Genomic DNA, 22,949 nt, shown 5'->3' with positions numbered 1-22,949 from the left:
CCAATCGTTGTAGAAATCCTTGATGGAAGCTTTTGTCCAGCAGTTTTTCTTTCTGCATTAAAAATAATTCAGTCATCATGAAGTAAATTAGTTTGTAGTGTGTGCATATGCCCTATATCAGCAAGTGTGAGAACCAAACTGTGTCAGCATTCGAACGGTATTTGTTCTATTGTTTGGTCGCTTGTTACGCGGTTGAAAATAAAACTTTTATTTATGACCCACTTTGTGGGGCTTCTATTGAGTTATTTATTGTTAGTGGATACTCGTAAATTTGTATTCTATTCCACTCTTTACAAATTGGATTTCATAAAATTCGTTTTCTACTCCAAAAGTTTACGCACGTCCAGACAATACGCTTGATAGAATACAATGACATCACAAGTGCTCTATTTACAATATTTTATAGTGAAGTGCAGTATTTTTGGTAGCATAAGCATTTCATAAGATGAAAAAATGCCATAGATCAATCAATTTTCGATCAAAACGACTCAAAATCGGAAAGCCATCAGTGCAATTACACTGAAAAAAATATTTGGTTACTGCTTAAATACACAACAAAAAGTGACCACCCAACACTTTGGTTATGAGGAACAAAATTCTGTAGTGAGCTAGACTTAGTTTGGTTATAGTTAACACTTAGTTCGGTGGTCACTTTTGTTGTGTAAGCAGTAACCAAACATTTTTTTCAGTGTAGTACTGGCATATCAGACGCGTGTGAATGCTACGATACACAAGGGCTTTGACATCAGCCCACAGGATTTAGGAAAAGATTATACAACTTATCTAAAATTTCATACAATTTGAAATGAAAAAACACGAGTAACGTAAACTGTGTGATGCAGGTATTTACACAGCCGTTTAATTAATTCTTTTTGCTAAGACTGACATTACTTTTGTTCTAATAGTATTAATAAAGTTTAAGGATCTTCTAATTAACAGGCCTAGACGCCAATTTATGTTAAGTCGCTAAGTCCTGAAATACTGGGGAGTTAGCATACTTACCTGCCTAATCTTTATAAGTCCTGTCAAATGTTTTCTTATCCTGATTTAGTGTAAAAGTCCATCTCACTGAGAATATTTTTGATAATTAATTTAAGATTTTAACTATTTCATTTCATTGTAATAAAAATAAAAGAAATTACAATACTTTTATGCTTATACCAGCTGCTTAGTTCTACTCACTGTTTTAATGTAAATATGAACTGATATGTACATTACAGGTAAATAAATGTTCATGGTGAAGAAGTGCTTTAACAGTCCTTTATCACGAATATAGTAAGTAATTTTGTCACAAATTATCACTTAAGCCATTTTATTTGAGTAGCAGGATATTAACTTTTAATCTTATTTACAAAAACTTCAATGCATTAAATTTTTTAACTGAAAGATAAAATAATATCAGTTGTATTTCATCGGAGACAGACTGACAGATAATAACATGATCATAATCTAGGCCTGCAAGATAAAATCGCTCAACATCAAAAACGCTTCATCATGAACGTGATAAGAGAAAATAACTGAATTTCGATTCACTGATTAATTTGTTCCGAATATTTCCATTACAATGCCATTTTTGGGGAAGAAAAAATGAGAGACGAGAAGAAAAATATACTGAGGCGAGAGGAGAGTAGGTACCTAGGCAGACCATAAAGCACTATTGCAACCTAACCTGCCCCTGGGTCTGCGGATGTCTTTGGCCGACGGTAATCACTTTACCACCTAACTTTGACCGTAACTATAACGATAACCAGTGCTTTTTGTATGGAGTTTGACAGATTTTTACGTTTGTTAAAGTTAGAATAAGATGGTGCAACCCCGCCTTAAATATTATGTGAATTTGAAACCAAGAGGTACCATGAACAAGAGATGGTGCACGCTCAATCCACAAAATTAAAGCCTACTTCTTACCAATAGCAGTAAATATTTTTGTCATACAAGTCATTGCAATTTGACTGAAAATGCAGACTGGATGCAGGTCTCTACCGGTCAATTTGGAAATAATTTGGGGAGGCCTTTGTTTAGCAGTGGACGTCCTATGGCTGAAATGATGTGATGATGATGAAGTCATTGTAAAAGCCAATACACATAAGTAAAATTTGCTATTACAATATTCTGTGACGGTACCCTACAACTAGTAAATAATAAGTATCTTATCATCAATACAAAATATATTTATCATGATACCTTCGTACGTGTTTATGGTTATTAAATTAATGGCAATAAAATTAAGTCTAATGATAAAGACGATTGATAACTGACCAGTAGAGGCGCATTCCTCGCTTGGAAGGAAGTTTGGCACCATGTACGCAATAGGTCTAGTTTTGGTGTTAGTAGCTACAATCAACGCTGGGAAACATGACCAGTATTCAGGGTGAGTAGGTAGTTACTTTATAGACGTCCATATAACTTGATGCTTGGTACCTACATACATAGCGATTTAGAAACCTTAAGGACGTGTGTGAGGGTTTCTCCGGCTACGCCAGACCGGATAGAGAGAGAAATTAGCTATGACAGTGACAAATAATCAAAGACTGGTGAAATAGAAAAGGTTAAACCACACCCATAACGTTAGATTTTATAATCTGCCACATCACCACATGGCTGAAAAACCAGACAGATCGCCGAAATGTACCCTCTGAAATATTCAAGAAATTGCTTTTCGCCAATCGGCAAGTTTTTATGATAATTTGCAGACTATTTTCCCAATATAACGTAAATTCTAATTGTAAATATATCAAACAAGACTAGAAACATTGATTTAGGTCTTATGCGTATTGGTCGTTTTATGTCTTGCGTGTAAAGGTCAGAATCCAACCATCTCACTACATCTTGTCTTCACGTTTAGCTACTCAGTGCACGGGGTCAAGCTGCGAGACGACTCAGACAAGGTCTTCATCACGGAGTTGACCGACAGTCTGGACTTGGACGTGTGGCAAGATGGCGTTGCTGGAGCGCGGGATGCTTTGGTTATGCTGGACCCGAACAGCAGGCTTGCTGTTCTGGACGAACTGGACGCGCGAGGGATCCAGCATTATTTGCATTTACGGGACGTTGCTCAGTAAGTGGATGTTTCAACAACCAAAAACGGCAAACTTTTAAAACGCCACTTCACCCTAATCAACGCATACGGATAAGGTAACTCGTCATTCGAGGAACGCGGGTTCGAACCCCGTTGCCGCTCGACTATTGTGGTGAGCCCACTCGTTCGTGACACAATCATTATTTTAGTTTAGTATAGTGGTTCTTAACCGGTGGTACGCGGACCACTGGTGGTCCCTGGAGACATTCCAAGTGGTCCACGAAGTGCACTTGCACACCTTGGTTAAAACCACTTTTAACTGATTTTTGCAGGCAAACTGGTTTTGACCGATTATGAGGTGGTCCCTGACAAGACAGAAAATTTGGTAAAATGGTTAAGAACCACTGGTTTAGTAAGAGGGGCTAATAACGGGACTTTTAATAATTTGTGCTATACAAATTACTAATTTTGTTTAAAAACATATTTAGCGTAAGTTTTGTCAAAATAAACTTTGTTAAAGTAGTAACAATTAAGACCACAACTTTGGTGGATGTGGGCTAATGTGCAAGTACTACCGGTTTCCATATCTTTTATCATATTTGACGCTACCAATTGTGACATGAGTAACTATCGTAAGCTACAGTCAGTCAACTCAAGGATTAGATATTATTGCTGACTTTAAGTTCTATTTTGTGCTTCAAGAGACGAATAGCACTGAGTGCTTCAAGGGTCTATTATTTTTTACGGGGAAAAAACATAGCCTAACCTAATCAAACGGACACGTTTTAACGTACCTACTTTTTAATCACATAGGTCCTACATAATGCCTTATTTTTCTGTTAATCATCATAAGATACCTACTCGAAATTCATTTCTAGAACCCCTTATCACTGAAGTTTATGTACGCAGTTTTTGATCAAATAAGTAGGTACCTATTGTGCTTAAAATTATTTACAAAAGTTTTTTAAATACTTAAATACTTCTAGGGCTTTCGAGACTCACGATGAACAGATCAATCAGTGGAAACAGAGCAGGAGTGGCAGGCTGGTGCCTTTCAACGACTACCCCCGCTATGCAGAGGTATGCCAAGGAACAAAATTATTTTAAAACTCACTTAGAACTAAACTAACTTAAAAAGGGGGATGGAAAAGCAAAACCATTTACCTATATTGTAAGAAATAAATGCATTTAACTATACACCGGAAATTGATCATAAACACCTACTTTAACGGCTATCGCAAGTATTTATCCCCAGAAAAAATTGCTATGAGAATTTAACTAGGTGCTCAGGAGTAGGTACTCTTAGATAATTTGTGTACCTACAAAATATTATTCTCATGGCAGAAAATGTGTTACAAATACTAACAAACGTATTGTGTATACATTGCCTAATATTTTAGGTAGATGCATACCTGGAGACGATAGCTGCCCAATACCCAGAGCTGGTCACTCTCGTGAACGCCGGACAAAGTTATGAAGGGCGGGACATCAAATACTTAAAGGTAAGGATGATGATGATAGGAACTTGAATTGCCTATTATAAGCCAACGCGTGGATCCCGTTTTACCCCCTTAGGGGTGGAGTTTCGTAAAATCCTTTCTCAGCGGATGCCTACGTCAAAACATCTACCTGAATGCCCAATTTCAGCCCGACCCGTCCATTGGTTTGGGCTGTGCGTTGACAGATCACTATGTCAGTCAGTTAGTCACCTTTGAGTCATATACCTACCTATATTTAGATAGATGGGTCGCGGGAGGTGCCTCCCAAGTAACATTTTACTCCATTTAAGAGTTCACATTTAGTTCCAATGTGTACTTAAAGCATTAGTACAGTTCACTCGTGATGTATAAGCTGTATTATTGCAATTAATTACACCTATACCTGTCTAAGGGACTTATAGGAGTGTAGACTAGTGTAGAGTTATACTTTTATACGATTGTTGGTGTTATAATACTCTAACAACTATCCTTTAGTCAGCCGTCTGACTAAGAGCATTATAGGAGGGTAGAGATACGGCAACTGCTGTTTAACGGCCTACTTGTACGATGTTATAGAGCTAGCATTTTAATAGAACACACGTGGTCATTTATAAAGCCAAAGGCTGTTATGTTTACTTGTTTTAGACTGTTATACAGCTAGTAGCTGTAGTAGGACTTGTTTGTGTTAATAAAATAACCTTTTTTTACTATCTGTACAAAAGTGTTTCAATGGTTCGCATGTGCACTGTAGGCTGTTAAAAGGACTATATGTGTTGTCCATTAACATCAATAGCAGTTTATTTGTCCACAAGTACTACTCTTATTTGCTTTAAGCTGAAAATGAATGTGAATGTGATATTCTATTACACTTTTCCCCAAGCCTGTTTTTAGTTGTATTTATGGTGGTTCTGTACATGATGCAGAGGAAAATATTATGCCTGAACCTGAAAGTTCCCTTCAAAATATACAGATATCAGAGTGTGATGATTGCAGTTCTAGTGATAGTGAATACAATTTTGATTTAGACAATTATTTAACCTTTAGCAAAAAAATAAGAACATGGGCTATTGAAAATCGTATTCCTCATTCCGCTTTGAATAAATTGTCAGGCATAATAAACGAATTTAAACCGGGAACACTACCGTCTGATGCTTTAGGTATTCATACTTGACTATTAGTACCTGGGCTAGGCGATTTAACGGACATTAATAATTTTTATTGCGGATCTCTAAAATTTCAGTATTTGAAAGAATTAAAGATACACAATTGACCTGAACTAGGTACATCTTAAAGCTGTACATAAGTTCACATTAGAATAAATTTATAGACATTAGCGCTGTAGTGGTACAAATGTGGAACTTAATATAGATAACAGCATTCTAACAGAACACATGTGAACCTAATATACGCTCACCGCATTAAATTGGAGTTATAACAGTTCACATAGCCGTACAATTTTCTAAAAATGCACAAAAACTTAAAAATCTTGAAAACGGTGATATTTTTACTGGGGTCAAAATTGGACGTTAGGGAAACCATGGCGAGGCCTATTGATGGTTGAAGGGTTATCCATTGTTTTTGGGACACCCTGTATAAGCAAGTACCTAATGTTATATAAGTACGCTACTTTGAAAATCATGAGTCTTCAATTCTCTAAGGTAAACTGCAGGGTCTGATGATGGTTTAGAGTTATTTTTGGTAAGTTCACCGACGGACTAATTCAAACTCTTGCTACTTTCTTGCTTTATCCACGAAACATCCCTATTTTTCGAAATTAATACGATCTACAAACGGAAAATCTCTGCTACTACGCCGCAGTAAATTCCCCATCATAAATAAAAAGATTTTTTTAAAACAAGCTCTTGTATGCTAATAATTTTGGTTTCATGACATGCTCCTAAAATTCATCTAAATATATAAAAGGAGAAACTGACTGACTGACTGACAGATCAACGCACAGCCTAAACGGCTAAACGTAGGCACTTGAAATTTAGAACGGACGTAGCTTAGGTACCGTAGAGGTGCACTAAGAAAGGAATTCCCGAAATTCCCACGGGAACGGGAATTAGCGGGAAAAACGGGATTCACGCGTACGAAGTCGCGGGCGGCCGCTAGTCACCTTANTACTTCTAGGGCTTTCGAGACTCACGATGAACAGATCAATCAGTGGAAACAGAGCAGGAGTGGCAGGCTGGTGCCTTTCAACGACTACCCCCGCTATGCAGAGGTATGCCAAGGAACAAAATTATTTTAAAACTCACTTAGAACTAAACTAACTTAAAAAGGGGGATGGAAAAGCAAAACCATTTACCTATATTGTAAGAAATAAATGCATTTAACTATACCAATTACGTAATGATAGACTTTAATCAGTACACCGGAAATTGATCATAAACACCTACTTAACGGCAAATATTTAGCCTCGGAAAAAATTGCTATGAGAATTTAAATAGGTGCTCATGAGTACTCGTAGATAATTTTGTGTATATGTTACGGTTAATGTGATAAATTGAAAATTATTAATAATAACCGGTTATTATGAATAATTACCGACAGTCGCGGTAAAAGTGATAAATTAATCACATTTAACAGTGATTATTTAATAATTCAACCTTAGTACTAACAAATTTCATAAAATAGAACAACATCTTGTGTACGTGCTGGTGTACAGCCAAACTTTTGAACGTTTTGATATCATATATTAATATAATTTGGCATAATGAGTTTGGAATGTTTCTTGCATAATATTACTTTTCCATGATGCCTATAACATAATGTTTTGATTTAAAGTGAAAAATAGCCGCCTATTTAGTTTTATACACACATAAATGACCTCATATTAATCACATTTACCAAATCATGCGCTAATTATTCATAATAACCGGCGATTATTCATAATTTACACATTAATTTATTTATTCTTATGGCGAAAAATACTAACAAACGTATTGTGTATAATAATACATTTCTTAATATTTTAGGTAGATGCATACCTGGAGACGATAGCTGCCCAATACCCAGAGCTGGTCACTCTCGTGAACGCCGGACAAAGTTATGAAGGGCGGGACATCAAATACTTAAAGGTAAGGATGATGATGATAGGAACTTCAATTGCCTATTATAAGCCAACGCGTGGATCCCGTTTTACCCCCTTAGGGGTGGAGTTTCGTAAAATCCTTTCTCAGCGGATGCCTACATTGCCTACGTCATAACATCTACCTGAATGCCAAATTTCAACCCGACCCGTCCAGTGGTTTGGGTTGTGCGTTGTGCTGTGGTCACTATGTCAGTCACTCAGTCACCTTTGAGTCATCTACCTATATTTAGATAGATGGGTCGCGGGAGGTGCCTGGATGCGGGCGGCGCAATACCGGTCGTTGTGGAAATACTTGGGGGAGGTAAGTACATAGGCCTCCCCCAATGATTTCCATATCACGCAGCGGGTAGCGGCCTGCATCCAGCGCCTTTCTGCTACCTTTATGACGTCGTCGGTCCACCTTGTGGGTGGGTGGACTACCCGCACTTTGAAAACCAAATCGAAAATAGCTCGTAAATAATCTTTTTAAATCGTTCTCTCCAGATTTCGACCACTAACTTCACCGACACGTCCAAGCCTATCTACTTCATGGACGCCATGATCCACGCTCGGGAGTGGGTGACCACCCCGACAGCTCTCTTCTCCATTCACCGCCTGGTGGAGGACCTGAGAGATCAGGACAGAGACTTGCTGGAGGACATCGACTGGATCATCTTGCCCATCACCAACCCCGATGGATACGAGTTTTCGCATGATGATGTAATTATTTTTATAATTAATTTATTAATTGTTCTAGCAATAGTAAGGAAGTAGGTACCCCGATGCAGGCAGCGCAGGCTTCATCCAGCAGTGGACGGCATTGGGTTGAAATGACCGAACGAAGTGTGAATTACAAAATTAAGGTTGAGATGTACCTACATAACCATATTATTAGAAACGTTTAATGCTGGTGATAGGATATACAACGTGTCCCAAAATTCAAGGATAAGCCGGCGCCGCAGGATGGACATAGTCATGACTACTTTAGGAAAAATAAGACAAAAAATCTATCTCAATTATTTTTTAAGTTACACAATAAATAATGAAATTCGTCGAAAATTGACACCCCTTATGACAATTTACATTACCACGGCCACAATTTTTTAAATACTTCTGTTTTTTTGTTTGTATCGGCAACTTAAGTAGTGCTGCTGTCCACACCAATTCTTAAAACCCCCAGAATCCTTGCAGTTTTTACACAAAAGTTAATCAAAATATGATATTTCCTTAAAATTTTGAATGATTTTTACTTTCACTCTACTTTGACTCGTCGTTTTGTAAAAAAAAAGTATGAACACTACTGCGGCAAGTTTTTTATAAAGTTGACGCAACTATCCAAGATTCCAAAATGGTATAATACTCTAAGAAAACTAGTCGCCAAAAAGATATGCGTATCATTTTTACAAGCACTTCGCTTATTAGTTAGTCTGGGACAAATCTTGCAACTGAATTTAAGACCATTTCTCCTCAACCGATTGAGCTGAAATTTGGTTACATTATGTAAGTACGATGACAATGCATTATTATGGTACCATTGAGCTGGATGGAGTCTGGAGGTGACCATAAGAACTTCTAAACGAAACGGCGGAATCGCATCTAGTTTGGGTTCGTTGGATTTTTCTTTTCGATCACTTTAGTGCTAGATGATGTCCAGGGTCCTGATGATGAAGTCAAGAGGTGACCAGGAGCTGGCCAAAGGAACTCCTGAACGAAATGGCGGAAGCTTATCGAGTTTGGGTTCGTTTGATTTGATTTCCCGAGCACTTGGACCATGAGATTGAGAACCTACTAAAAAGTGTAAAATAAAGTTATAATAAAAAAATACTTTTTGAAAAACAAGCATTAATGCGAAATTTTACGAAAGAATTTAACGATAAAAATAATTGTATGCAAGGTTCAAATAATTTCGAAAGCTTGTAGCGCAAACAGAAAAAAAGAGGAATAAATTCCATGCGCGATTATAACTTTATTTTAAACTTTTTAGTTGTTTCTCAACGTGCCCGCCCACGTGCCCGGGAAGACAAATCCAACGAACCCAAACTCGATAAGCTTTCGCTGTTTCGTTTAGGAGTTCCTAGGCCAGCTCCTGGCCACCTCTTGACTTCATCATCAGGACCCTGGACATCATCTAGCACTAAATTGCTCGAAAAGACAAATCCATCGAACCTAAACTAGATGCAATTCCGCCATTTCGTTTAGAAGTTCCTATGGCCACCTCCAGACTCCATCCAGCTCAATGATACCATAATATTGCAATGTCATTGTACTTACACAAGCATATCAAATTTCAGCTCAATTGGTTGAGGATAACTGGTTTTAAATTCAGTTGTAAGATTTATCTCATACTAACTAACAAGCGGAATGCTTGTAAAAATGGTACGCATATCTTTTTTGCGACTAGTTTTCTTAGAGTATTATACCATTTTGGAATCTTGGATAGTTGCGTCAACTTTATAAAAAACTTGCCGCAGTAGTGTTCATACTTTTTTTTTACAAAACGACGAGTCAAAGTGGAGTGAATGTAAAAATCGTTCAAAATTTTAAGGAAATTTCATATTTTGATTAACTTTTGTGTAAAAACTGCAAGGATTCTGGGGATTTTAAGAATTGGAATGGACAGCAGCACTACTTAAGTTGCCGATACAAACAAAAAAACAGAAGTATTTGAAAAATTGTGGCCGTGGTAATGTAAAATGTCATAAGGGGTGTCAATTTTCGACGAATTTCATTATTTATTGTGTAACTTAAAAAATAATTGAGATATATTTTTTTTCTTATTTTTCCTAAAGTAGTCATGACTATGTCTACCCTGCGGCGCCGGCTTATCTTTGAATTTTGGGACACGTTGTATATATGTGAACAAAAACTTAAATCAGTTAAACCAAAATACTAAAAATATACCTAGTTAGTTACATAATGGGACCTATCAATCTGCTGATCTACGAATAGGTAGTACTCCTTCCTCCTAAGGGTGGATTCGACCAAACAAGAGTAAATGTTAATCTCAGAATTCTCGGTAAAAGTTTGGTCGAATCGGGCCTAAGTCACGTATCTTTCGGTAACATGAAATTATTATTTCAAACTGAAGTGGACTAAATAATAAATTGGAGCAAAATCTAAAAATAAATAATTATTTTGAATGATTGCTTCCTTCTAGACTAGACTTTGGCGGCGCACACGCTCCATCAATTTGGAAGTTAGCGACACTTGCTTTGGCGTGGACGGGAACCGCAACTTCGACGTCAATTGGAATACGACTGGGGTCAGCCAAGACCCCTGTTCTCAAACGTACCCAGGTTTGGCTTACCTAACTATACATACATGCATGCATTCGATATTTTCTATAGCTCACTTCAAAACCGTTCATTGTGGAAAACATTGGGGGAGGCCGTTGTCCAGCAGTGGACGTCATTTGGCTGAAACGAACGAACGAACGCAACAATAAACAAAAGAGGAATTAATCATTTCTCTTATTGAATATATGAAAACAGGCATATCCCTTTGAAAATATGAACAACGAAGTCACGTATTTTCAATAGAATATAAATAAATAAGTGGATAATAATATAATCAGGGGCATAGACAATTAATTACCTAATTGAGTAATGTGAATATACACAAAATACATTTTCCACCACAGGCACCTCGGCCTTCTCCGAGCCCGAGACGAGGATCCTCCGAGACATCTTCGACGAGTACATCGACCGCATGGAGATCTTCATGAACATCCACAGCCATGGCAACTGGGTGCTGTACGGCTTTGGCAACGAGACGCTGCCTCCTAACGCCATCCACCTGCACCTGGTGGGCGCAGCGATGGGAGCCGCCATGGATGCCATGAAGCTGCCAGAAGCAGACTGGTACAAAGTCGGGAACAGTGCCATGATTTTGTATGGGACGTCTGGGAGTGCGCAGGATTATGGACAGGTATTATTCTACTTATCTAAATATATAAAAGGAGAAACTGACTGACTTAGTGACATATCAACGCACAGCCTAAACGGCTTAACGTAGGCACTTGAAATTTGGAAGGGACGTAGCTTAGGTACCGTAGAGGTGCACTAAGAAAGGAATTCCCGAAATTCCCACGGGAACGGGAATTAGCAGGAAAATCCTTTTGTATGAAAAATCTAAACCGCTTAAGTTAGACGCTTGAAATTTGGCATGCAGGTACCTTAGTAAACTTAAAGCTTAGTTACAACAGGATATTGCAAAATTCCCACGGGAACGGGAGTTAGCGGGAGAAAACATTTGTATGAAAAAATCTAAACCGCGTAAGATAGATGAAGGGGGTAAAACGGGATCCACGCGTACGAAGTCGCGGGCAGCCGCTAGTAACATATAAAGCAAGCTAGGTAGCAGCGTGTTGGAATCCTGATAGGGGTATAATAATATGTAGAGGCAGTTAAAAGAGAACCCACGAAAACTATTTGTTCGGCAACGAGACGCTCCCTCCTAACGCCATCCACCTGCACAGCAGTGTCGATAACAAACCTACACAGTTCCCAAAACTCCGCCACAAGAGTGGCGTTATCAGCAGCATTCGTTTTTCCTCCAGCGTGCAGTTGCTCGGGCACTCAGGGCACGACATCATGTGGTTCATCGTGGTGTAGTGCTAATCATCATCATCATCACCCGATCATTATCTCCATTGCAGGAGCATGACCCTCACTAATTTACCAGAAGCAAATAAAGGATTTGGTGAATGACAAGACTCTTTGGAGAAAATATCCAGAAAGAACCTGATAGTAAACACCACAGTTTGGTACCTAATAATTCTAGGTCTAACAACACAATATGACATGTTTCAGCTGGTGGGCGTCCCTCTCTCATACACCCTCGAGCTGCCGAGCTACGGGTTCGACTTCCGCGTGCCCCCAGAGTACATCGAGCACATAAACCGCGAGACGTGGGAAGGCATCGCGGTCACCGCGCGGCTGGCCAGGACCACCTTCAGAGCTCGCCAGTAGAGGAATAAAACGACCGTAGTCATAAGTCTTCAGTCTTAGGCTATTTTTCCACCAAAGTGCGGGAAAACTATGAGGTTCTAGAATGCGTAAAATGTGGATATTTAGCTCGCTAAGCCGCCTACACATTACTTCTTTGCTACACATTATTTGATTGATTTGATTGACGCGACATCAGGTACGATTGCGGTCTACCTGCCTTGCTCTGCATAAAAAAAACTATTTATATCTCATTTCATAACAGCGAAATGTTTGATGGAAACCTAATAAATAAATACGGCATTTTTTACTAACAAAGCATTTTATCTTTATAGTCTTTCATGAAATCACCCACATTTAAAGATAAGGCCTTAGAAATTTGATCAATTCATCGATATGAAGAAGTTACAAGGGCCTGTAAAGTTACCATTTCAAATAAGATTGTTACAAGTTGTATCAAATTATACTACACATTGTACTATCAAGTTGCGCAATGTAATGCTTGGTTTTCTTCCCTCACCTCTCTGTAACGTTACATTACAGGCAAATGCTTCAGTGTGGGAGTACCCTAAAAAGCAATTTAGCAAGCCATTAAATCCAACTTGTTTTATTTGGTTTACGTATCAGTAATATAACGCGATAAATACTTTATCAAATTTGTATAATAGGTCGAATATTATCACACTTTATCGGTAAGTGAACGATCGAGGAAGATTGGGGGAACATTTCATTGTTGGATGGAATATTAGCACAATGTTGGCTATTAGCCTAGTTTTTCTTTTGTTGGCCACGGTCAGTGCCGGGAAACATGATCAGTATTCAGGGTAAGTGTTCCTTAATGTTGCTTATAAAACAAACTTGCTCAGTATAAAATCTAAGCACCCATTTATGCGTCCGACTCAGACATGATAGCAAAATTTCATAGCGTACCTACCTATATTCAATCTATTATGCTTGCAATCCTTAAACATTTTTACTCTCACAACTCTATCAATCCAAGTATTCAGTATTTCAAATCATTACTTTTCGCCCGTTATCCAACAGTTAGAAAAACATCTGTGATTGTGATATCCTCTTCAATACTGAACACTGAACAGATGCTAACCCTATGGATTTTGTTTCCTTTTTCTTTAGCTATTCAGTCCACGGCATCAAGCTGCGAACACAATCCGACAAGGCCTTCATCGAGGAGCTCACGCAAAGCCTGGATTTGGACGTATGGCAAGTTGGAAACCCTGAATCCCGTGATGCTCAGCTCATGCTGTCGCCAGAAGACCGAGTTGCTGTACTGGACGACCTAGACAAGCACGGCCTTGAACATTATCTGCATGTGGCTGATGTTGCTAAGTAAGTCGATGTGTGATTGTTCTTCATTGGAGTAAGAGAGAGAGAGATGCAAGTAGTATGAGTAATAAAAAGACAAGTGGATAAATGTACCCACCTTTTTAATGGTTACTTAAGTTCAATCAAGACACACCTGCCTGCTATGTCAAAGTGTGCAGAACATAGTGGACAAAATAAAAATGTTAATGACGATAAAAATTACTATTTCAGGGTTCTGGAGGCTCACGAAAAAGAAGTCAACCAATGGAAGCAGAGCAGGAGTGGAAGGCTTATGCCCTTCAACGACTACCCTCGCTATGAAGAGGTAAGCTGATCATCAATTAGGTAGGTAGTTTAATCAGAGTAAAGAGAGTAACGTAACCATCAATAAATCGATTATTCATAATTCCAACTGAAAGACATTGAAACTGGCAAACCCTACAAGTTTGGCCTAAAAACACAGTAGAAACTGAGATACTAAAATTATGTACCTACTATCCTTATTATTCCTATCCTTTTAATTTTAGGTTGATGCTTACTTGGAACAAATAGCTGCTCAATACCCAGAGCTGGTCACTCTTGTAAATGCTGGACAAAGCTTCGAAGGGCGGGACATCAAGTATTTAAAGGTATGATCAAACCCTCAAATAATTATTTTTCACATGTTCTACACGTTGCAATTCCCACATTGATGGTGGCATGTTTACTCCAATTCCAATAATTAACCTTCATTATTCCTTCTAGATCTCAACTACAAACTTCACTGACACCTCCAAACCCGTGTACTTTATGGATGCCATGATGCACGCTCGTGAATGGGTGACCACCCCGGTCACTCTCTTCTCCATCCACCGCCTGGTGGAGGACCTGAGAGATCTGGACAGAGACTTGCTGGAGGACATCGACTGGATCATCTTGCCCATGACCAATCCCGATGGATATGAGTACTCGCACACAGACGTAAGCTAAATGGGAATATGTCTTCCAAATTTTAGCTCTACCCAAGATTTAGGGATCATGTTTTTTACTTCTTGCTTATTATCTGTTGGGAAGCCAACAACGCGCGGGAGGAAACGTGCGGGTGCGGCATACGATGACTAACGTCACCTCGCCGACAGCGTCATCATCGGCGGCGCTCGGTTCACACACTCGCCTTGGGACACCACCGTCGTCGCACGAATACCGCGTACTCTTATAATTTCTTGTAATTAGGCTGGCGAGAATTACAGCACCTATTTGAATACAGTGCCTCTTTTTTTTTTCGTCGGGAAATGCTTTGCGCATACCCACTGGTCTATGGGGACGGCCAGTGGGTTATGTGGGACTCTCCCCGCCTACCCACTAAAACCCGACGGTTTCCACCAGAGCCCAAAGAAACGGAGCCGCGAGTTATTGTCCTGGTTGAACATTCGTCCGCAGCTCCGCCTCAGGCTAGAGGCTCGCTCACGAGCAAGCCTCTCTGGCTTCGGGGGAACCCCCAATCCCCTCCTCCAGTTGTTTTTTATAGAGGTTTTCTCCTCGCGGCCCTGGTAAAACAGGACCCCCGGCCCGCCGTAGCGGGTTACGGTCTGCTCTATGCCGCTGCTCGGTCAGCTCTGCTGATCAGAGAAGTACCGAGAGCGGCCCTCCAAAGAATGGGCCCGGGCAAACGCCCCGCCAGCCCCTGTGGGGGTTTTTAAAGATGTCCCCTGTATCGTGGCCCGGGCAAATGCCTCGACGGCCCCCGGCCCACTCAATTGTGGGTTACGGGTTGCCTGACAGGCCCGCCGATTTGCCTGCCGCGCAGGCGAGAAGTTAGCCGCCCGCGTGAACAGACCACGCGGACGTTGCCCAGGGTGAACACTACCATGAGTTCATCTCAAATCGTTAGGTAAAAAACATATCTAAATGAATACGATAGCGACTCAGTCCGCTATTTCATTTACACTAATATTCGTTAGGACCCTAACATTATCTTAACCTGCAGTTTTTCTTCTAGGTGAGACTGTGGCGTCGCACGCGCTCTATCAACTTGGAGGTGAGCACGGAATGCGTGGGCGTCGATGCGAACCGCAACTTCGACGTCAATTGGAATACGACTGGGGTGTCCCAAAACCCCTGCTCTGATGTCTATCCAGGTTTGTTTCTGAGAGTTTTAGCTTTAGTTGCAATCCCCTTAGCTTGTCCAGTTTTAAAATTAGCCAAGTTTTTTTAGGTAATTACAAAATGGCATTCTCAAAAAGATGGCAATGATTTGTTTATTGTGTACTAGCTTTTGACCGCGGTTTCACCCGCGTGAAATTTAGTTTGTCACAGATTATCATAAATTATAGCCTATATGTTAATCTGAGTTATAAACAGTAATACTGTAAAGTTTCAACAATACCCGTTCAGTAGTTTTTGCGTAAAAGAGTAACAAACATCCAGACATCCAGACATCCAAACATCCAGACATCATGACATCCAAACTTTCGCATTTATAATAGGATGATCTAAACTACTTACTATCTAAATTAATAAAACTAGAGAAGGTGCTCTTAGGCACCCATAGTCTTTATAGCAGTGAAGCAAAGTTAATATTGGTGGTGATGAGTCATGACAAATGGTTTGTTATGTTTTATTTTTTATATCAGGTACTGCGCCCTTCTCCGAATCCGAGACGAGGATCGTTCGGGACATCATCGCCGAGAACCTGAACCGGATGGAAATATTCATGAACATCCACAGCCATGGCAACTGGGTGTTGTATGGGTTCGGAGACTACACGCTCCCGGACAACGTCATCCAGCTCCATGTGCTTAGCGCTGCCATGGGAGCAGCCATGGACGCCTTGAAGCTGCCAGCAGCGGAGTGGTACAAAATTGGGAACAGCGCAATGATTTTGTACACAGACTCTGGCAGCGCGGCCGATTATGGACAAGTAAGATTCAAGTTGCTCTATTATGAATCAAAGTTACCTGACCACCATAGGTCCCAAAATTGCTAGTACGCTAGGAGTTCTGATTAGCGATAGCAAAATAACATAAAGCTTAAGTAATNTTAATATTATTACAGTCGTGAAGCAAAGTTAATATTGGTGGTGATAAGTCTTATGTTTGTTATGTTTAATTTTTTATATCAGGCACTGCGCCCTTCTCCGAGTCCGAGACGAGGATCGTTCGGGACATCATCGCCGAGAACCTGGACCGGATGGAAATATTCATGAACATCCACAGCCATGGCAACTGGGTGTTGTATGGGTTCGGAGACTACACGCTCCCGGACAACGTCATCCATCTCCATGTGCTTAGCGCTGCCATGGGAGCAGCCATGGACGCCTTGAAGCTGCCAGCAGCGGAGTGGTACAAAATTGGGAACAGCGCAATGATTTTGTACACAGACTCTGGCAGCGCAGCCGATTATGGACAAGTAAGATTCAAGTTGCTCTATAATGAATCAAAGCTATTTGACGATAGGTGTCCTGATTAGCACAAACCATGTGTTTCACTCACTCATCACGAAAAACTACAAGTGCTAGGAGTCTCAAATTTTAGAACGTAGGTGCTCACTAGATCGAATTTTACGAAACTCCACCCCTAAGGCGGGTTTTAGAATCGCGCTGACCGCTCGCTGATCGTCTTCAATAAGGGAACGTTCCTGAGTGACGCTGATTGCTCGGCTCCGACGCTTCATACATTTCGGCTGTCAGCGCTGACGGTCAGCGAGCGTCAGCGTGACTCTAAAACCAGCCTAAGAGGGTAAAACGGGATCCACGCGTACGAAGTCGCGGGCGGCCGCTAGTATCGTAATATAGTGAAATGTGCAGTCATAATTTTCCCTTCTCACTCTCACCGAAAGTGAGCGAATTCAGGTAATAACAGATGAAAGGTAGAGAGAGAGACCGAATATCAACAGTGATTCAGGAGGAATCCATGTAGTGTAAGGACATTGGACAAGTAGACATGTATGATGGAAAAGAAGAAAATGCAAGAAAATGATAAGTTATTAATTTCCTGTGGTAACGTGTTGTTATTTGCTTTTAGTACGTGGGCGTCCCCTTCTCCTTGACCCTGGAGCTGCCAGGGTACGGTAATGGATTCCTGGTGCCGCCGCAGTACATCGAGCACATCAATTTCGAGACCTGGGAAGGCATCGCGGTCTCCGCGCGGCTGGCCAGATCCTTCTATAGAGCTCGCCAATAGAGTGTAATAAAAAGTATTTAAGAATTGTTGTTGTTTTGTTTTGTTTTTGAAGTGACCTTCATAAAATAAAATTCATTTATTTTTGCAAATAGGCTTAAGCACTTTTACACGTCCCAATATTAACCCTACCACTGCTTCGGGACAATAAATGGGCCAGTGCTGAGCAGAAGCAGCGCAAGAAACTCGGTCACTATTGTCAGCCTCCTTTTCAAGGGTTTACAGTCTTTAAAATATACAAAATATTATAGTCATAAGTATTGATGCGAGCTAGGTAGTTAAACAAAACTTCGAAAATAAATTAATGAGGAGGTAGGAATTAGTCTCTACTAGACGCTAAGTGCAATTAAAATTGTAGGTAGTATGCGGGTAATCAATCCTTGTTTCAGAAAATGTACCTACTTAATTTAAAAAAAAACGTCATTTACTCTTGATTTTTTTTAATTTCAGTTAATTTGGTATCAAATATTTTGGTTATGGAAATCAATTTTATAATTACTTAAGCTATTCACATTTCCGCCCGTGGCAATATTTTTTTTACAACGACAACTTACACTCGAAACAGTAATTAAAATCATTTCCTATTATTTAATTTCGATCAATAAGTAGGTACTATCAATTAGTTATAAACCGACAGGTGTGCGCGTGAGTTGCGAAACCTGCCCGAAAATGACACTAGATGGCGACGTTGCCGCTCCGAGCACAAATGTAACCGTTTTCCAGCTGTCAAATGCTGGGTACACACACACATAGCCCACCTACCTGTTATCACAATGAAGACTATAGATTCATACAGTAGGTCCAGTCCCTTTAAAAGGAATAATACTGCTTAAAAGGCAGGGTGATGATTGTGTCATTACTTTAGAAAGAAATTGTAATCATGACTGTTTAAACAATACCGAAAATAACATTAATTCTATAAGCTTTTACATAATGGTGATTATTTTAAAAATTTGCCATCGATATTCAACAGTGACACAACTCACATAAAACAAAATTTCAGTAATTTATATTCTTACACCATGAGTGGTGTGAATGAATAGACAGCAAGTGAAAGGTGGTATCACAACTCATAAGACGTGGTATTTTATAAATCCAAAGCACTCCAAAGGTAGAAATGGGGTTTCTCTGTATAGCCCTATTATGATAAAGGTAAAACGAGACAACCGTTGCCTCACGCGGTGTGTCATACCAGTCATACTAAGGTTCTATAGCTCGCTCTCTTGCGCGCGCAGTTACTGACTGTAGGCCGTGGCATCGACGCGTGCGCACAATCGTGTTTACATTTTTTACGGTGCTTCTGAGTGTTGTAATTGACCATGTTTTTATCCTATGAAGTTGTCAGTGTATTCGGCATCTCGGCGGTAAGTCAAAACATATTTTATTGCGAATCAAATTTCGCATAGTAGATATTTCAGTTATCGCTCCATTGTTTTAATTTCCTGTCTCTGTTTATCCTATTGTGCGAGGCCGCCTCAAGCCATCCTTCTCTGGCATCGTTCTCGAGATAAATCTTGTTTAATTAATGTAGTTAATTTATGATAACCTTAGGGTTTTCCTCGACAATAAACAAACGGTGTTGGAAATTGTAATTACTGGGAAATGTTACTCTAATTGACTTTGTTTCATAATTTAGAAAGTCAAATATTTCACTTGTGACACTATTCAAAGTGTCACAGTAATATACGTGATTGAGCCTGAGAGTGATCAAGGAAGTGAAAGGAAAACAAACACTAATGGCTTTTAAAACACTCATTTCTATACCTACTCATGGCAATGATAAACATTATCTTTGTCACCGTTAACAAAACAAAGTTACTTCCATTCATACGTGATTGTGTAAGCATCGCCTGCGACTGCGCTCGCCGGGATGTCGGGTACACAAAGACGCGCATTTTTCGAATATTCCCGAAATAACAATAAACTATAGGTGTAGAGGCGGTCACGTTAAGGTAGCATAGAAAAGTAGAGAGAGACGTTAGAAAAAAACTCAAACGGGTCGGAAATTACCATCAGGTGATCCGTCTACTCGTTTGCCTCCTGTCACATAAAAAAATCTAATTTTAAAATTGTTTGCGACCTCTCTAAGTAAAGTACAATCGGTAGTAGGTATTTTTATGACGCGAAACATTTTGAAATTGTTCATCACCTTTTTTACTAACATTATTCAGTTACGAGTTAGGACGTGACCCCAAACCCCAAATAAGCTGAGTGACTATTGTATGCATACTATGACAACTACAAAACGGTTTAACAAAGTACTAGTTTCTACTTCAGTGGGTTAACAGACATTAATGAATATTTATGTGTTAACTTATTTAAAATAAATAGGTACCTATGTACATGCATACATGCATGATATGACTGGGTATGAAAAAGGACGTGTCCCTGCCATCAAAGTTTGCCTCTAACAAAATTCGAACCCGTAACCACAGTTCACAGGGGTCTACTTATTCAAGAACTATTTTTTTTTTATACTTTTTTGTATAACATCTACGAGTACATCCTATGAATGTTTACTATGTACGAATTATGTTGACTGTTTATGTTATGTATGATACTTATGTAAGTATCCACTCGTATTTAAATGAAATAAATCTAGAATATTCTTTAATCATCTGAGGCACATTCACGTTACATAACGTTGTCCACGCAGCTGCAGCCTTACTTTGAAAACATGGTGTTACCAATTATAAGTTTACGATTGACTATTTTCCATTATCAATACGTTTGCCTAAACATTATATTATTTCCTTAATCAAATTGTTATTCGATCCTGAACACGGGTGAAACAACAGTGATAAACCGACAATAGTATGCCTTGTGCCTGTGCGATATCAAATGCCAATTTATAATCTAAATTAATATTAATAATACAAGTAACTAAGCAGAGAAATTCGGATACATTGAACAATAATGTCACAACTCGCAAAATTTCAATATCAAATCATACAGTGCAATACAAAAAAAATATTTATAGGTTACTTATCTTACAGAAAATTAATCTCAAAATTATCATTTAAATTATACCTTGATTTTAATATTGAAACGACTCAGTCCGACTTTAAAACCAAAAGCTACAACGACTTTAAAATGGTTAAAATCAAATCCATCGTATAGTTTTACAGAACTAAATACACAGAACAAATAAACAAACGAAAAAAAACTTTTTTTATATATATATTTAGTTATGAAAAATTATTAGAGTATTTTATTAAAACTGTTTTAGATAGGTATTTGAATGTTCCGCTTAAGTTGCCATAACCAATTAAAATTGTAACTTATTGTATCGAAGCAGTATAGCTCATTATCTTTCCTGTAACTGTCTGGAAATATAGTTTTTGTTAATAACAAAATTAACAAGCGTGAACGAAGCGCATGTATATCTAAACATAATGATCTCAGATGACCAAAGTAACATTTTATAATTATTTTTAGTCGACTGACTTACACAGCTGATACAGTTTTTTTAGAGTCAGAATCTGAATCATCATTTAACCGTTGTTTTTTTTATTTTTAAGAATCTCCTCCATCCTACTCCTAGTTAGTTAGCGACTAAAGTCTATCAAAGAGTCATCCCTCGTAACACTGGCTGATCACAATTTTTTTGCCATCCATATCCATCATCAAGCTCACATTTTTATGAACCTTTTTAACACAACAATTTATTTCAAATCTTTTTATTTCCAGATGGTGTCATTCTTCGTGTCAGCGGCGCTGCTGCTGATGTTTGCAGCCAAAAAAGGACTCCTGCGCATCGGGAGCCGTCGCAAGGAGTCACCTACCCTACTGCCCCAGCATTTGGCACCGCAACTCATGCCAGTGGAGCTGATGCCTTTGAAAACTGACAAGATTCCGCTGTAGAGGTGTTCACACCACGTGGGATAATCTGAGGCTAGTCTTTTTGGCGTCAAAATGGCACAATTTGAAAATGCTAATTTCTGGTTCTGACGTCTTTCAAAATGACAATAATCATTACAAATCTTCAAAAAATGAGTTCTGTTTTCAACCAAATTAAAAAGAGCACTGCAGGCTATTGAAGTGGCATATGGCTGTGTTTTTTTGTCTCTGTTGAGCGACAGACATTTAAAAGATCTACAGTAACTGCATTCGTTTTTGTATAAACTTTTCAAGTGTAAACTGTAGTACTTGAAGATGGATAAGGGGCACTTTTTATCCGATTTATCTTCAAACAGACGTCTTTTTATTATTTTGCTGTTATTACCACGTGGTTATATTATTTATCTTTCCAAAGGTTTCTAGTTTATGGTAGATTTAATGGATTACTATTATGTGGGTATGTACTTAATAATTATGCACAAAATCATTTAAAAGTCCGACCAATAGTATAAGCAAATTAAATATAACTGGACCATATTATATTAGTAAGTACCTACTTATCATGGAATTTATTTGTCAACATTAATAGTAGGATAGTGTCCATCATAATTTTTCACAAATTATTCATAAGTAGTTATTATCTACGTATTCAAAAAGTCAAATAGATAGTTATCATAATAGATGTAGTAATTTAACATTCCTTATAAATTATTAAGATCATTTACTTATAAATTGGTTTACTAAGGATTGTTTGACTTTAAAAGTTTTTTTTTGTGTTATTTACATTGTAAATGATAAAAAAAACTTATTTTAATGTCTGGAAAATGAATCCTCAATTTATTATTAATTAGGTACTTATAGTAATTGTGCCATACAAATTAATGTTATGTCAACTCTTGTTATGAAGTATTATGAAACTGAGTACTTATTTGTAAATGTTGTAATTACTCTCATTTTCAATTAGCGTTATTATATGACATTATAAACATTTATTACTAAATTCCAGTTTTATTTGCACTTATAAACCCTAAAACAATTTGTAACTTTGTTATGTGGCTAATTTTGGTATGAAGAAGGCTAATTCAATTTCTTAAACCGTAGCTGCGTAGG

The 22,949-nt window shown here is 38.7% G+C and overlaps 2 protein-coding genes across 3 annotated transcripts; both read left to right on the top strand.

Annotated features, from left to right (window-relative positions):
• Positions 1 to 2,218: 2,218 nt before the first annotated feature.
• On the top strand, positions 2,219 to 12,833 carry LOC114353219 (carboxypeptidase B-like). Its single transcript, XM_028305127.1, has 8 exons — positions 2,219 to 2,371; positions 2,846 to 3,058; positions 4,006 to 4,099; positions 4,420 to 4,521; positions 8,078 to 8,293; positions 10,731 to 10,869; positions 11,214 to 11,500; positions 12,385 to 12,833. The coding sequence occupies exons 1-8, from the start codon at positions 2,301 to 2,303 to the stop codon at positions 12,541 to 12,543; spliced, it is 1,281 nt and encodes a 426-aa protein (XP_028160928.1). The 5' UTR covers positions 2,219 to 2,300; the 3' UTR covers positions 12,544 to 12,833.
• Positions 12,834 to 13,088: 255 nt separating this feature from the next.
• LOC114353226 (carboxypeptidase B-like) lies at positions 13,089 to 18,031 on the top strand. 2 transcript variants are annotated; one of them, XM_028305148.1, is made up of 8 exons: positions 13,089 to 13,343; positions 13,654 to 13,866; positions 14,074 to 14,167; positions 14,370 to 14,471; positions 14,587 to 14,802; positions 15,821 to 15,959; positions 16,943 to 17,229; positions 17,844 to 18,031. In XM_028305148.1, exons 1-8 carry the CDS (start codon positions 13,273 to 13,275, stop codon positions 18,000 to 18,002), a joined length of 1,281 nt encoding a protein of 426 aa, XP_028160949.1. In that variant the 5' UTR covers positions 13,089 to 13,272; the 3' UTR covers positions 18,003 to 18,031. The 2 variants fall into 2 exon arrangements, with proteins under 2 accessions (XP_028160949.1, XP_028160940.1); XM_028305139.1 differs by lacking the exon at positions 16,943 to 17,229 and adding an exon at positions 16,455 to 16,741 and having other exon boundaries at positions 13,102 to 13,343.
• Positions 18,032 to 22,949: the final 4,918 nt, after the last annotated feature.

This window comes from Ostrinia furnacalis, unplaced genomic scaffold (genome assembly GCF_004193835.3).
Source record: "Ostrinia furnacalis isolate ACB-3 unplaced genomic scaffold, ASM419383v2 OfSCF0166, whole genome shotgun sequence".
NCBI classification, from domain to species: Eukaryota; Metazoa; Arthropoda; class Insecta; order Lepidoptera; family Crambidae; genus Ostrinia; species Ostrinia furnacalis.
Note: the sequence above shows the minus strand (reverse complement) of the source record. Positions and strands in the feature narration are given on the sequence as shown.

Excerpts from the sequence above, each read along its gene's own strand:
- LOC114353219 (XM_028305127.1), top strand. The coding sequence starts at position 2,301 with ATGTACGCAATAGGTCTAGTTTTGGTGTTAGTAGCTACAATCAACGCT. Across the intron at positions 3,059-4,005 it reads CATTTACGGGACGTTGCTCA|GGCTTTCGAGACTCACGATG; the intron begins GTAAGTGGATGT and ends AAATACTTCTAG. Across the intron at positions 8,294-10,730 it reads ACGAGTTTTCGCATGATGAT|ACTAGACTTTGGCGGCGCAC; the intron begins GTAATTATTTTT and ends GCTTCCTTCTAG.
- LOC114353226 (XM_028305148.1), top strand. The coding sequence starts at position 13,273 with ATGTTGGCTATTAGCCTAGTTTTTCTTTTGTTGGCCACGGTCAGTGCC. Across the intron at positions 13,867-14,073 it reads CATGTGGCTGATGTTGCTAA|GGTTCTGGAGGCTCACGAAA; the intron begins GTAAGTCGATGT and ends TTACTATTTCAG. Across the intron at positions 17,230-17,843 it reads GCGCAGCCGATTATGGACAA|TACGTGGGCGTCCCCTTCTC; the intron begins GTAAGATTCAAG and ends ATTTGCTTTTAG.